Raw genomic sequence first — 15,137 nt, 5'->3', positions numbered from 1 at the left:
AATGCCTCTGACTTCTGAGTTCTACAATTTTCTTACCTTTGGATGTGCTGGCTGCATTCCTTTTCCTGATTTAACTATGTTGGGGAAGATGACAGATCTGCCTTTTCTTACATTTTCTGACTTGTAGGTAACTTTGTTCCTATGAAATGGTGACAGAGAAACTGAATCAGCCAGACCACACTCATAAATCACATCATATTTCTACCCAGGTAGAGGTAGAATTATTATGCTTCAGAAAATTATACCAAATATTTGGAAAATAATTATATTTTAAAGTTATAACTGAATGAAACAATTTAGGAAATACCTACAATTAATAATATAATTAACCTATGAAAAAATATTAGACTAAGATTGTATTCTTGATATACTTTGATGAAAGGTAAGATGATTAATGCTTATTAAATTTGTATTTGTTTTTCTATTCTAGACATTCTGGATTTAAAAGAGATAGTTGTACAATATAACCTTAGAATGCCTGCTAGCTGCTGTTTTTTTTTTTTTTTTTCCTGTTCAGTAAAACCTATTAGGCATTTAAAGGGCTGCACTACATGTTAGGGAACCAATACTGTACTGTAACGTAATATTTTATTTATTAAGTGATAAGAGTGTTGTGTTTTTTTGTTTTGTTTTTAATAAAACACTTCTTTTCAAAGAATTATAGACATCAAATGCAGAAAAGACTTATTGATCATCACCAAGTCAGTGCATTCATGTTTACTATGGGAATTACATTAGAATCCCACTTTGCTAAGACTCCAGTCTGGAAAAATCAAATTGTAGGCTGTTGATAACTGAAGGATGCCAGTCACTGCCAATGCAAGTATGATGTATTTATCTGAACATTCTCATGCTTGTTGTGTCTTCTACTGAAACAGTACAGTCAAAAAATCTACAGCAGATCTGAAGAACACTGGCAACAATTACCTCATGGTCTCACAGACCATCTAGTTGTATCCCTTTTTAAAAATTTATTGTAATGCATTATTTTCATTCACATCCTCTGATGTTCACGTTCCGTGACTGTTTAGTAAGTTTATGCTTAGGAAATAAACATGTTAACCCTATTGTAGTAAAATAATAACGTACTGCCCTCTAATGTTGATTTCCTGTATGCTGTTACAAACTTCTGTTTGTATGCTAAGGAACATGTACTTATCTCTTAAAGTTTCTTCTGAAATGGGATTTAAACAATTTTTCTAAAATCCTTCAAAATTAGCTCTCAGCTGTTCATGAAAGGAAAGAGAAAGATAATCTGTTATCTTTGGTTCTGCTTTATAAGATGCTTTATGCAGATAAATATAATCCGTCCTTCATGTTTGATCAGTTCTATTGCCTTATATTCAGATGGTTTCTTTGTTCTTAAGAGTCTAGGAATTTTTAATGACACCATAAATATGATTACCTTGGCCCCAAGGACTACAGTTATGGAAAAGAGGTTGGGTAATTGAGATACCTGGATGCTATGTAGAGAGAATTTTAAATATACTAAGGAAGATGTCAATTCTGTAGACTGCCAGTTAGTCAAGCTTGTAAATTTTGTCATGGTATTATTCAGTTAAGCTAGAAAAAACTAATCTTTAGCTTTTAAAAAATTAGACTCATATCCAAAACTAATTAAAGAAAAAACAGGGAGAAAAAAAAAAAGCAAAGAAAATAAAATTTCAGATTTTCATTATCCCATTAAACAAAAGTGTGGGAAAAAAACGTGCCCTAAGTCTTTGTTTAAAATGTACACACGCATCCTGAATATTGGGTGTATGAGGACTGGAGAGATTCAGCACAGCAGAAAATAATCTTTATCTAAAGATTATCTAATCTTTAGATAAAGATAATCTAAAGATTATCTTTATCTAAAGATTTATCTAATCTTTATCTAAATAAGATCTGTTGTTTTTTTTTTGACAGCTTCTCACTTCCTCTCACAAGAACGATGTCACACATGAGTGGAGACAGACCAACAGTTCTTTGAAACTGTGGGACAAACTGTTTTATAATGCAAAGAGCAGTTTCCTGCATAGAGGATCACAGGAAGTGGTAACATTGGTTTTTCATCTTTGTGGTTTGTACTGATATACTTGATAAAAGAAAGCTGAGATGATAGAATTGATCAAATATGAAAGACAGGTGATATTTAACTGCTTAGAGATAGGGCATCTTCTAAGTTACACTCAAAGCCCCTGCCCAAAATTCAAGAGCAGTTTAACCAACAGCAACCTTTAGAATTGCATGGAATTCTTGGTATAATTGGTCTCAGGAAATGGTATTTTGGCATTTTTGTTCCTGTTACAAAAATAACGAGAAGAGTTATTTCCCTATTATATTCCATGGCTCACCCACCCTTCTGGTTGATATACTCAAAAGACAGAGCATTTCACACATTATCTAAGTATAGCCAATACAGCCATGGCAGAATGAGGACTGAGTTTCAGAAGTGTATCATATAATGAATTATCCACCAGTTGAGAGCTTTTCTGAATCAATAGACATATAAAAAAGTCCAGTGCAGGGCTGAGTCTAAGCATAGAAACAAACCCCTAAACACATTATTTTCAAGAAATTCTCAGTAGAAAAATATTTTCTCATAAGCATCTCCAAAACTACACAACTTTTATCACAAAGATTACTCATATAAACTATTCCTTTAATTTGCTATTCCTCAGTTCATTTTATCTAACCCCAACATCCTCAATTATAATTGTATACAATTACTTTTTTATTTATATTTTTCTTAATGCTGTTTATTGTTTTATATCATGAAATTATTCATCTTTGTACACAGATTAGAAAATCACTATGAGGAAAAATGTTCTCAAAACCATTTAAAGTGTTTTAAGGAAGACGTTATTCTTCCGAATCAAAACCACTAAGTCCTTTTCTGTACTGTGGTATTTCAACACCATAGAAATAATTACCTATGACCACATTACATCAGCTGTTCTTTTTATGCCACAAATTCAAATTCATTGCAAAATCCAGGCCTCACACACACAGTGAAGATTACTTTAGCACATTGTTAATCTCATTATAGAGAGCAAAACTCCTACAGGAAACAGATGAAAGTTCTTTACAGATTACAAATGTAGAATACTTAACAGAGCTCTTGAGCCCAGATAAGTCAGTGAACATAGATGAGGAACCTAGATCTAAGAGCTCTGTTTTCATTATGATGCTGGAGTTTCCAAACACCCATGAACAACAAGCCTGTTCAGCATCTCCTGAAATCCTGTGTTCATCCACATCAGGAAGGCTGAGCCCTGCTCCAAAGCATCAGTGTTAATTGCCATGTTGTTGTCAACAGATCTTAACACTGGAAGACTTGTCTTCCATGTGAACCAACAAAGTCTAAAAACAGTATTTACAGGACTCAAAAGTTTGAGGCTCAACGCATGAGTGGGTGCAATAGTTGTACCCAAACACACATATTTATACCACCAATCAGCAGTACTTTAACTTCTGCTTTGTAGGTTTATGCTGGTCTTACTTGTCTGGCAATTTCCTCCTCTTTTTTTCTGGCATTATCTCTACTCTCAAAGAGAGTAGGAAGTGAGAAATGCACTGATGACATAGAAGGTCTGTAAGTACATAAACATGCTTTATAAATATTCAAAGTAATTTCACACTTTTATGCCCCTGAATTTTAAGCATTTTTAACTTTTTTAATGCTTGTTTCAGTATAAGCTTATTTATCAGTCTTGGAGCATAGTGTCTCCAGGCTGCCAGAATTCTGAAGTGTGTCTGTGATGCAGCCCTGTTCTGCATGACCAACCTGCATTCCTGTGGTCATAGCAACTGAACCGCACATACAGCAACGCAGAGACAGCTTTCACCTATGTTATCATTGATTCCACCTCTAGGAACACAGTACATCTGGAGCTGCCATCAACACTTGAAAGGAACTGTTGTTCTGAAGTAAGAGGTGATCTCTAGATCAGACAGATTATCTACTGAAGTCAGTTGCAACTGGAAGGAGTTGGCAGCAAAGTTTACATCTAAAAATAGTGATCTAATCTTTAACAATCATGTTGTTATTCTGTTACTAATACAGATGCACTTCAGAAAGAGCAAGTATGTGAAAACTGGACTCTGACTTGTTAAGGGATGGATGCACTATCTTTCTGATTGCTTTACAAACTGAAATCATATGCATTCCACATCACATCACCATGCAACCACAGGAGCAATGATGCACAGAGATTTCTGTGTAGTGCTGTTTAATATTTGGAGCAGTAAGAAAACTGTAAATTAAATTACTTTTCAGAGGAAAAAAAAAAAAGCAAGTTTCCCAAGACTGAAACTAGCTGTAATAACACAACTCCTGTTACTAACAGGAAAACAAACAAACAAACAAATAAATAAATACTAGTTATTGTAACAATTACAGCTGTCCAAATCAATGTAGCCACTTCTGACCATGCTCTTTAATAACTCAGGACAGAAAAGAACAAGTCTTTTATGTAAATAATCCCTACCTATTGGCAAGACCTGTTTTCTTCAGGTTGTGTACAGAGTAGCCTGGAAACATAACCAGGAACATTTAACTTTTACCTTGAAAAGGCACTTTTTTTCCTCTAATTGTCTATATGGAACTTTCATTCAGTGAGAAAAAAAAAAAAAAAAAAAAGCATAGAAACAACTGCAAAATCCTCATGAACTGGAAACACATACAAACCTAAGGAGGGTCCCTTAGTGGCAGACTGCTATGTCATTTCTGAAACTATGAAAATGCCAACACTCAGACCTGCGCAACACAAGTCTCAACTGTATGTTTCATGGGAAAAAAAAAAAAAAAAAAAAAAAAAGATGAATGGAAGGTCAGTGAAACCTGGGATTCCTAAATCTACTAATTGCAGGAATATCTTCCAAAAGCATAGCATTGAGGAAATATTTTCCATTGTTATGTACATTTCCCTGTATAGCAGGAAAAAATATAACATCATGAGATCTTAATTTATCCTTAAAAAAAAACAAACAAACATAAAAGCAAAACAACTCATGACAGTTTAATTTCAATAGAAAGAAACCTGATGACTGTGATGCAGTGAGTGACCATACAGATGTTCTTTTGCATGTCCATTTCTTTCTTCTATAAAGAAAATGACTGAAGCATGAACGGAGGGTATCAGATTGGGATGCTGCATTGAACCACCCTGAGGCCCAGGGCTCCCCACACCTCCTGTTCCGCTGCAGCTGCTTATTCACCATACATCTCAGAAGAGGGCTTGTTAAATAAGCACAAAAAGTCAATCAAGGAGAGGAATAACACAACATCCACTTCCTAGTTGTCACAAGCATTATTCTTAGATACCTACCTTTTCCTGTGCGTACTTCTTTTTCAACTTTGGAAGCAGTCTCAAGCTCATCTGCTGACAATCTGCGGTAAAGTTCTATTTTTCTGATGCACCATTTTAGCAAGCTAAGACAACTCAGAAATGAGGCAGACAGGCACGAGAGACATCAGGCATATGCCATCCCAAAACTCCCTTAGTCCAGTTCACCAGGCCCTACCTCACTCAAAGCTAAGTGATTCTACGCCAGCAGTCAGGCATCCAAAATCTGGATAAAGTGCAATTATAAGTCACAACAACGAGTTTCCTTGTTTCTGAGAAACACACTTTGATCCACAGATTCTTTATAAGTCTTTCCATACGGCAACGTGCCTATTATTTTTCATATGTATTTGTTAGAATCTTGTTTTAATAATTTAAATACTATACAGTTAAAAATTAGTATCATACCATACTTTTATTCTAAGCAACACCATGCTTTTACCTGCATAATTACTCTGAACAATAGGCCCATATATTCTTTTAACACTATCATGTATGTTAAGCAACCAGGAATCTTCAGTTATGTGAATACAACTCACTCGTTCATGACCAAATCCTTTAAGTAATACAGGACCAAAAGCATCTACTGTGGCATCTGGCATAACCAATATGCTTACACTGGAAATTATTTACATTTGTGGACTAATTATATCTAAAAGCTCCATCTTATGACAAAGTAACCGTCACTTCAAGTTTTATAAAATTCAATAAATACGCAGGATATCAGTCTTCACCAAAGATCAAGGAGCCCAAAGCAAAAACCTTATTGTCTGAGTCTGAGCAATGCTATTGACTTCCAGTAAATTATTCACATGCAAAAATATTTGCAGAACTGTAGCCAAAATTTGGAAATGAACTTCAAAATTAATTAATGAATTATTAAGATTAGATTATATATTTTATTTTACTTTTTTTAAATACAACATTCTAAATACCATTCATATCTATATTACATTGTTTTAAAAAAATGAATAGAAACACATAAGTTATGCAAACACTAACAGATTTTGAGAGTGAAGAGAAACTTTCCAAGAACGGAGGGGTAAAAGTGATGTTTCTTTCCATAAACATTTTTTAAACTGTAACTTTCACTTGTGTTAAGAATCCATTTGAGATTAAAAAAAATCCGTAATTGACATAGTATTTCTGACTATTTTAATGCCACGTTCAGATATCAGAGAATGACAATTATTATAAACCCCTATCTCAGGGTATAACCCATAAAAGAACTGGTGACCAGATGTCACCTTGATTAAATAATATTATTATTCAATAGCACTTAGGGATGCCTAGCATTTTACAGAATAAAAACTCTGTAGTATTAGAAATGTACATAACAATTGTCTTGCAAAAAAAATGATGCCACGAAGCTTTTGCTGCCTGCTGGTTTTCTACTCTCTACTTATAAGCAAAACACTTTCCAAAGTCTTTTCTGAACACAGTCCTTCACATGATACCTTGTCAATGACCAATTAACTGCTGGTAGCGCTGGGATGCAGTGGTTTGACTCTTGCTAGTCTGGAGAGGCCAAGTCTAAGACCATGAGTAGGTGACTTAACTGAAGCATATTTCCCAATGTTATTAGTGCTTCCCGATGCAGCTGAAAATAATTTTAAAACGAAAAGAAAGTGTAAGCAGTTTTAAGAAAAAAAAATCCTAACTTCCGTATTTTTATAGCATTCAGAGCAGAACAAAAAAGTATTCTAAAGACATTGCAATAAAGATCAGAACAACATACCATAAAAGCACATGAAAATCAGTATACTTGCAGGGAATCAATCTATTTGGGAGCCAGTACAGCAGGTATGGCACACAGTTTTAAGTAACAAGCAACACGGAGGAACACCACCACGTGGCACTGGACAAGCACAAAAACATCGTTCCTGGTCTACTGTGCATTTTCAGGTGCTCCACAGACAGTCACAGAATGGAACACAAAATCAAGTGACAAAAGAAGGCTTGAGAGAAAGGAGTCAAGCAGAAAATAAATGTGTGCATTAAAGGAGAGTAAATATTAAGGAAAACCAAAGTAACAGTCAGGAGACAGCAGCAGCAGCTTAAACATTCTGACAACCTAAAGCTTCTAAGTATTTGCTTTACTAAAGCAGTTAAAACACTGCAGCACATTTCTATTATTATTTGTTTAGAATATATAACAATGCAGCACATACCAGAGATAAAGAAAGCTCTTAATAAGAGAGAAGAGGCCACAAGACAATCTCTTGATTAAGATCTGTTTCACACTCTGGAAAATATTTCATTATCCTTCCCACATAAAGGAGTTAAGGATAATGCTGTAAGAGGAAAAGAAGCACGAAGATAGCTTTTTGTTTTGTTTTCTTTTTTAACCTAGGGTTAAAAGAATATCTTGCATTTTAAGAGGGCGTTAGTTGTTCCAAAATGTTGTTTGTTTGTTTGTCTGCTTTTAGTAGAGAATTCCAGAAACTTAAGACAACCAACGTATCTGTTTATAGTTACAATCTTAAGCATACCTGGTGGTATCCATTTAGGCTTCTTCTCCGTTACAGGACTTGATGCATGTAAAGGCCTTCCAATTGGTTCTGAAGAACTGGACATCTGTGTTGACTCAGATTTTAGTTCCGTTATCAGTGAAGGAGAAACTACAGGCGATACTTACAAAAATATAAGCAGCCTTAGAATAATACTTTTACAGAGAAGTTATCACACTGTATAAAATGATAGATCCTTTTACAGCAAGACCTCTCTGAACTGAGTGAAATAAATATGTATGTTAATAATGCCTTATCTTCCAAACAGCAATATATATTTAAACAGTCAGTCCTGTTACATGCTGGAATTTCAATATTAGTTTGTAAATAAGCACCACAAGAATTTCTTGTTAAAGATGTTCCAGATGCGAAATTGCTAAAAGCTAAGATTCTTCTGTCAGCTAGTCAAAGCAAACCATTCCTTGTCATAAATAAAACTAAAGATAAACTAAATTATGTATTGTAAACTCAGTATTGAAATTAAAAGACATTATCAAGTCACACAGAAGATGAACACAAGGGTAAGAATTTTCTTAAGCTATTTAGGTGAATGTAAATTGTGTTAGCAATACAGTGAACAACTTAAGTCTGAAAAAGTTGCAGATTTAACACTTTCACCCAACAGTTATTGGCACTAGCATTGTTTAGCTACCCTTGAATTAAAGATTCATATATGTAAATGCAAGAATACACCCTGATATTATATACATATATATATATTTTTTAATCCTCAGATCACTCAATATTATTTAACCTTTTCTTAAAAGGTAGTTTTAAAAAGAAAAATTATTTTTATAGTAAGCAATGTTTGTTTACTATAAAGCCTTTTTTATTTCAGAATATTTTTCTCATCACCATTTCCCTTTTACTCTGCATATAGCCTTCTTCACCATAATTCTGAAGTCAGTTTATCAGCTAATCTTATTTGTTCCTTCAGGTCTTTTAAAATATTTGTTTTTAAGTAAGAAAAATGATGATAAGCACCAAACAAAAAACACTGTCAGACGTACAGACGTTGTTCCTCGTATACAAAAGGAACTTTCATTATAAAGGAGTTTATTTCAAATTCCTAGTAGAAACTTACCTGTAGTATTGTTCTTGGATGTGGAAGTCTTCTTTTCTTTTTCAGCCTGCCTCTTTTGTTTGGTTTCTTTTTTATTTACTTTGGCTTTCTTCTTTTCCATAGCAAAGTCTTCATCATCCCCTTCATTATAATCTGAGTCTTCTTCTGATTCCTTATCTATAGCAAGGAAAAGGGATTTCATCTCTTTACAGAAAATATAATTTATTATTACTCCAGGATCTTCTAATCTCACTCTGAATGTAAAGAACCAGTGTATCTTAAGCACAGTTTTGCACATATTTATATGATGAACTGAGAAAGAAATAGCTGTCACATTCTGTATTTACAGATTTCTCTCTCTGTTTTTTTTAGTAACTCAACACACCCTGGCATAAACTTCAAATAATAATGCTTTAAACAGTTTTTTAATTATCAATTAAAAATATCCCACATGTGCAAGATGAAAGAGTTAAAATTATTTGACAGAACAACGAATTTTTACATATTCTTGCTCTACAGTGGAATCATAGAATCATTAAGGTTGGAAAAGACCTCCAAGATCATCTGGTCCAATCATCCCCGCTACCAATGTCACCCAATAAAGCATGCCCCTAAGCACCAGGTCCAACCTTTCCTTAAACGCCCCCAGGAACAGTGACTCCACCAGCTCCCTGGGCAACCTGTTCCAAGAAATGTCTCATAATTTCCAACCTAACCCCCACCCCCAGCACAATTGGAGGCCATTCCTTCTAGTCCTACCACTAGTCCTACCTGTGAGAAGAGGCCAACCCCCAGCTCCCCACAACTTCCTTTCAGGTAGTTGTAGAGAGCCATATGGAAATTTGGAAAAAAATAGAAATATGAAGATAGGGAAAAAATGGAAAAATACTTTGTCAAAAACCAGCTGCAAAAGTTTTATAGGTTTACTATTTAAGAAAATAACAGACACTGGCAAGTCTTAGAAATAACTTTCTGACAACAATATATAGACTATCCCCCAGATATTTTATTTCACTGATAATTTAAAAGTATTTTCCAATAAGGTTTGCAGTAAAGGACAAAAGATTGGATAGAGACATGTTAACAACTGGGGGATAAAAGAGAGAGATGTCTATCATGTTTTCTAGGCTTTCAATAATTGGCTCCTACCAGAATCACAGCAATGGGCTAGACTGGCATCCAATCAGACGCAGAAGGTTTTCTGACAGATGAGAATCGGAAGAAGGAAAGAAGGGAGGCTACTTCTTTAATAAGCTTAAACAAAGCCAGTACTGAAAGCACTTAACACCTGACAGTTCTCCAGATTCAGTTTTGATGCAAACCTCAGAATACAACTACAAAAACAAGCACTACAATTAAAATATAATCTTTGGTAAGAAGGGAGGAAAGATACATTAGAAGCAGGACGTACTTCCCTGCATATATAACCTCAGTGTAAGTAATCGCATTAAAAGAACTCCTAAGCAGACAGTTTCTACAGACTACCTGGTACAGACTCTGGCTCAGAGTCAGTAACGTGCTCTCTGTCATCACTGGCAATGGTCAGTGACTTCTTCTCATGTGACAGAGCTTTAGATGCTGCCGTCCTTCGCCTACAGTCACTCCTAGGTATGTCATCATGTAGAACCTGATCAAGACCTAAAAAACAGAAGGTGGTCTAATTAATCCAAATTCACAGTAACTCTGCTCTCTCTCTCTAAGTCAAAAAGGAAGCAGGTTTTGAGTCTTAGGCCCAAGAACTCATTTTCGGTTTTCGAAGTACACTGTTAGAGTAGCAGGTTATCTGTACATGTATTCATGTGGATCTCATTTTATAGAATCACAGAATCATGGAATGGGTTGGGTTGGAAGAGACCTTAAACATCATCTAGTTCCAAGCCCCCTGCCATGGGCAGGGACAGCTCCCACTAGACCAGGTTGCTCAAAGCCCCATCCAGCCTGGCCTTGAAACCTTCTGGGCATGGGGCATCCACAGCTTCTCTGGGCAACCTGTTTCCATGTCTCACCACTCTCAGTAAAAAAATTCTTCATTATATCTACCTTATTATTAAGTCTAGCCTCTTTTAGCTTAAAACCACCAACTCTTGTCCTATCAGTACAATCCCTGAAAAAGAGACGCTTCCCATCTTTTCTGTAGCACCCCTTAAAGTACTGGAAGGCCACTGTAAAGTCTTCCCGAAGCCTTCTCTCCTCACAACAATTCCAACTCCCTCAGCCTTTCTTCACAGGAGAGATGCTCCAGCCCTCTGATCAGCCTCATGGCCCTCCTCCATACTCACTCCAACACATCTTCCTTGTGCTGGGGGCCCAGCACAACACAGCACTCCAGGTGGGGTCTCATGAAAGCAGAGCAGAGGGGAAGAATCACCTCATCTGACCTGCTGGCCATGCTTCTTTTGATGCAATAATGTTGGCTATCTGGTCTGCAAGCACACATTGCCGGCTCATGTTCAGTTTTCATTCGCCAGTATCCCCAGGTCCTTCTCCTCAGGGCTGCTCTCAATCCATTCTCCACCCAGCCTGTATTTGTGCTTGGGATTGCCCCAGCCCAGATGCAGCACCTTCTACTTACTCTTGTTGAACTTCATGAAGTTCAACAGAGGCCCAACTCAAGCCTGTCAAGGTCCCCCTGTATGGCATCTCTCCTCTCCACTGTGCCAACCACACCACACAGCTTGGTGTAACTGGCAAACTTGCTGAGGGTGTACTCAATGCTACTTAACCGACAAAACTTTTCTATCTAGTAATAAAAGTTATCAATATTTATCTGTAGTCAAACTAATGACAGGACAGAAGCACAAAAATAAAATCAGAAATATGAAAAAGTTCCCAGTGGCACAGCATATGTTTTAGTCACATCTACTTGATGCTTTGACATTCTAGACACATTAAGTAGCAGTGTTTTTCCAATTTTAGGACGTTCTAATGAAAAAATGAATGCATACCTCAAAGTTCAGAATATTTTAAAATAAATTAGCTTTTTTCCACATAGGTGAAAAATAAAAATCCATCAGAAATAAATAAGAGAAAAATGTATTTAAATGTAAATTTAAATGTTATTTTTGAAAAGACAGTATGAGAAAAACTTACCTAAAAGTTCACTGTCTACACTGCAGTTGGTAAAAACAGGTCTCCTATTTTCTGTTTCAATATTCTTATCTGTTTTAGGATCCAGAAAATAAAATTTTAAAAAATATTACACATTAATATTTGAAAATGACATTATAAAAAGTGAAGATATTAAGAAGTTAAAATAGCATTTTTATCTGTCTCTAAACAATCTATTTGAAAAATCTAATAGAAAAGTTACTTTTCTTACATTAAAAAAAAAAAATGTAAGACAGGCACAAGCTACAAATTCTCATTTCTTCATGATGACATTTTGAAATAAAACATGACTTTCAAGCTATTTATTTTCAAAATAAATTCAGTCATGTCAAAATTCACTACATATAAATAGTGTTGCATTGAACTGTAAAATAACCTTGTTCTTCTGAATTTTGCACCTCAAGGATATCTGTTGGTTTTTCTTTGACAGATAAGGCTAAGGCAACTTCCAGATCTCTTTGATAGAGTTTGTCATCCAAGGATATTCTGAAAAAACAAACATGCTAAGTAATAATACAATGAAACGAGTATTATATATCTATTTCTGACTTACTAAACGTTGAATTCCAGTGTTTGTAAAGGAATTATTACCATACTATTACTTACTTCCGGAAAAGACTCAGTAAAGTAGAAACTAATATTTAAAGCACACTGTATTTAAAAGCACAATGCTTTTGAAACATTGTATGTGTAAGACCTAATAATTGATATTATCACAGGAAAGGTTAATGACATTTGCAACAACAACAAAAACTACCACAAATATTACTGTTGAAATACAGCTTCTTACTTCATTCAAATACAGTTAACCACATTTCAGCACTTCTCACCTTTTACTAGGTGCCTGCTTTTGTGATGGAGTTAATTCCTTGTGTGTTTTTTTTTGCTTCTCTTTTTTTTCCTTCTTTGGTTCTTTCAGCTGTGTTCTGGATTTTTTGCTTAAAGGTGCAGCTATACATGCAAAGTCTTCATCTATGTAGATAACAACAAATTTTAATTAGGTTTCCTCCACTATATTCTTTCACGTGGCCAAAAAGAAGTCACTCAACCTAATTTCACCATACACTGAAAATACACCAAACATAACCTTCTTGAAATCAATTCTATTAAGAAATAAAAAAATAAAAAAAATTAAAAAAAAACAGGAAAAGTGTAACAATACTGTTCTTAAATGTATTTTTAATGAAAACTTAACAAGACTTCTTTCACATCTGTTTTAATGGTGGTCATTTCAATTTTTATTACCAGTATGGCAATAATGGGTCAAGGTCCCGTTTGTTACCAGAGCTTCAATAACTAGAAGTTTCACCTTTTTATATACCGAACAATAATTTTTATATCAATCATTGTCATTAATCAATTTTAGAGTCTTGAGGTTTTGTGAATTGTTCCCACTAATGACTCCTATTCATTAGAAATGTTCCTGCTTCCCTTTTTCTAGCTTTCTCATATTGCCTTTTAGCAAATACAATATATTTTCTTCAGTTTTCCAATAAAATTAGAAGGCATGGAAACTGCTTTTCTTCCAACTGAAGACACTGGAGTTCACAGTGCAAAATAAGGAAAAATTATAATAGACTTCAGTGCTCTAAATGCCAGAGAACACATATATATGCGATAAATTCTGAGGGGGGAAAACAAACAAACAAACAAAAAAACATGAGGGTCAGAAGAAAAGAGACCTAACTTTTACATTACAAATGGTCACTTAAAAACCAAGAAAAGTCATGCACCACATTTAAACTCATGAAACTAAAGATCTTCATTAACTTGCAGGACTCACAAGGGACTATCAACATTATTTACTTTACCGTCTCCTTCCCATCACTTCACACTATTCAATGCATCTCACAAACAGACAAAGAGCAAGTGGGAAAACAAACAGCAAAAAAAATTCACAACTTAAATCCATGAAAGTAAGGAAACCCAAATTCACTAACGAAAATATGTGACACCAACTGAGGTTTAGAGAAAAGAAGGACTATCATGTAAATAAATAACCTGCAATTTATTTTTCTTATCAGTGAATCTCAAAATCTGACTAAGTTCTTACCCAGAACCCATCAAGGTACAGAGCTGCAAGAGGAATATTAGATCTATGTACAGACAATCCACAACTCCTTTTTTATTCTGACTTACAGTCCTGCAAACTGATCTTTGGGAGGACATGGAACAAGCAATTCTCTCTAAAAACTACGGCAGGGAAATAAACAATTTTCTTGCAATAACACAGTGTATTCACCAGTTCCCTAATAAACTGTTATTATACTCTGGCTTACAGTCATCATATTCCTGTTGAATCAGGACTTTCAACAGTGTGCACATCTTACTTCCACAAAAAACTGTTAACAGCCTCGTCACTGAACTAACTCATTAAGAAAACTCCGTTGATGCTTTGGGTTGTGGCATTAGTGTTTGGCATTTTTGTTATGTACAGGAATACACCACTTACCATCATCTTCACCAAATTCCGAATAATCAACAACTTTCTTGCTCCTGTGGCAAAACCACGCAGAGTTAGTCATTTGGGAGTTAGAATCCTTATTTGCTAATACTCGACGTTGGGTAAGTCAAGATTTTAAGGAAAAAGTAATGCATGTTCAGATGTTTTACTATGAGGTTATTAAGAATCACAGAGTCACAGAAGGGTTTGAGCTCTCTACCTTAAAGCCACCCAGTCCCACTCCCCCTGCAGGGACACCTCCCACTAGACCAGGTTGCCCAGGGCCCCATCCAGCCTGGCCCTGAACACCTCCAGGGATGAGGCACCCACAGCTTCTCTGGGCAACCTGATCCAGGGCCTCACTACCCTTACAGGAAGAAGTCGGGGCCAGCGGGGCCCTGGCCGGGCCCCCTCCGCTGAGGGCGGGTAACTGGCGCTAACGGCCGCCGGCTTTCTAGGAACCGCCGCCACCGCCCCGGGCCCTCACCTCCGCGCCGGCCGCTCTGTGCCCGCGGCCATGACGACACTGCCCGCGCCCCGCCCCGCCCCTCCCCGCCCCGCACAGCACATTCGCCGCAGAGCGGCTGGTCACGAATCTGCGCCTCCAGACGCGAAGCTCGCGCAGCCCGCTCACCCGCGGGTGCCGGCGCGGCGCGGAGGTGGGGCTGGGGCTGGGGCTGGGG

At 36.2% G+C, this 15,137-nt stretch overlaps 2 protein-coding genes across 4 annotated transcripts in view; one reads left to right on the top strand and one right to left on the bottom strand.

Moving 5' to 3' along the window:
• Nucleotides 1-4,978: 4,978 nt before the first annotated feature.
• Nucleotides 4,979-15,006, bottom strand: RAD51AP1 (RAD51 associated protein 1). Its single transcript, XM_035312476.1, has 9 exons — nucleotides 14,942-15,006; nucleotides 14,464-14,507; nucleotides 12,842-12,983; nucleotides 12,388-12,497; nucleotides 11,994-12,062; nucleotides 10,389-10,541; nucleotides 8,925-9,080; nucleotides 7,823-7,963; nucleotides 4,979-6,930 (listed from the first exon to the last, which is right to left on the bottom strand). Exons 1-9 carry the CDS (start codon nucleotides 14,971-14,973, stop codon nucleotides 6,803-6,805), a joined length of 975 nt encoding a protein of 324 aa, XP_035168367.1. The 5' UTR covers nucleotides 14,974-15,006; the 3' UTR covers nucleotides 4,979-6,802.
• An 83-nt stretch (nucleotides 15,007-15,089) lies between these two features.
• Nucleotides 15,090-15,137, top strand: part of C1H12orf4 (chromosome 1 C12orf4 homolog) — a 27,768-nt gene continuing 27,720 nt past the window's right edge. For 2 of the 3 annotated variants that reach the window (XM_035312397.1, XM_035312405.1), the window contains exon 1: nucleotides 15,090-15,113. The gene's annotated coding sequence lies outside the window, so the exon portion shown is untranslated. The remainder of the gene's footprint in view (nucleotides 15,114-15,137) is intronic. The other variant, XM_035312386.1, reaches the window with a different exon arrangement.

This window comes from Oxyura jamaicensis, chromosome 1 (genome assembly GCF_011077185.1).
Source record: "Oxyura jamaicensis isolate SHBP4307 breed ruddy duck chromosome 1, BPBGC_Ojam_1.0, whole genome shotgun sequence".
Lineage (NCBI taxonomy): Eukaryota > Metazoa > Chordata > Aves > Anseriformes > Anatidae > Oxyura > Oxyura jamaicensis.
Note: the sequence above shows the minus strand (reverse complement) of the source record. Positions and strands in the feature narration are given on the sequence as shown.

What these genes read in the sequence shown, in the direction of transcription:
- RAD51AP1 (XM_035312476.1), bottom strand. Translation starts at nt 14,973, where the DNA reads ATGGCCGCGGGCACAGAGCGGCCGGCGCGGAG. An exon ending in GGAATTTGGTGAAGATGATG is followed by an intron (nt 12,984 to 14,463) that starts GTAAGTGGTGTA and finishes TTATCTACATAG; the next exon opens with ATGAAGACTTTGCATGTATA. An exon ending in TGTAGACAGTGAACTTTTAG is followed by an intron (nt 10,542 to 11,993) that starts GTAAGTTTTTCT and finishes TCTGTTTTTTAG; the next exon opens with GTCTTGATCAGGTTCTACAT.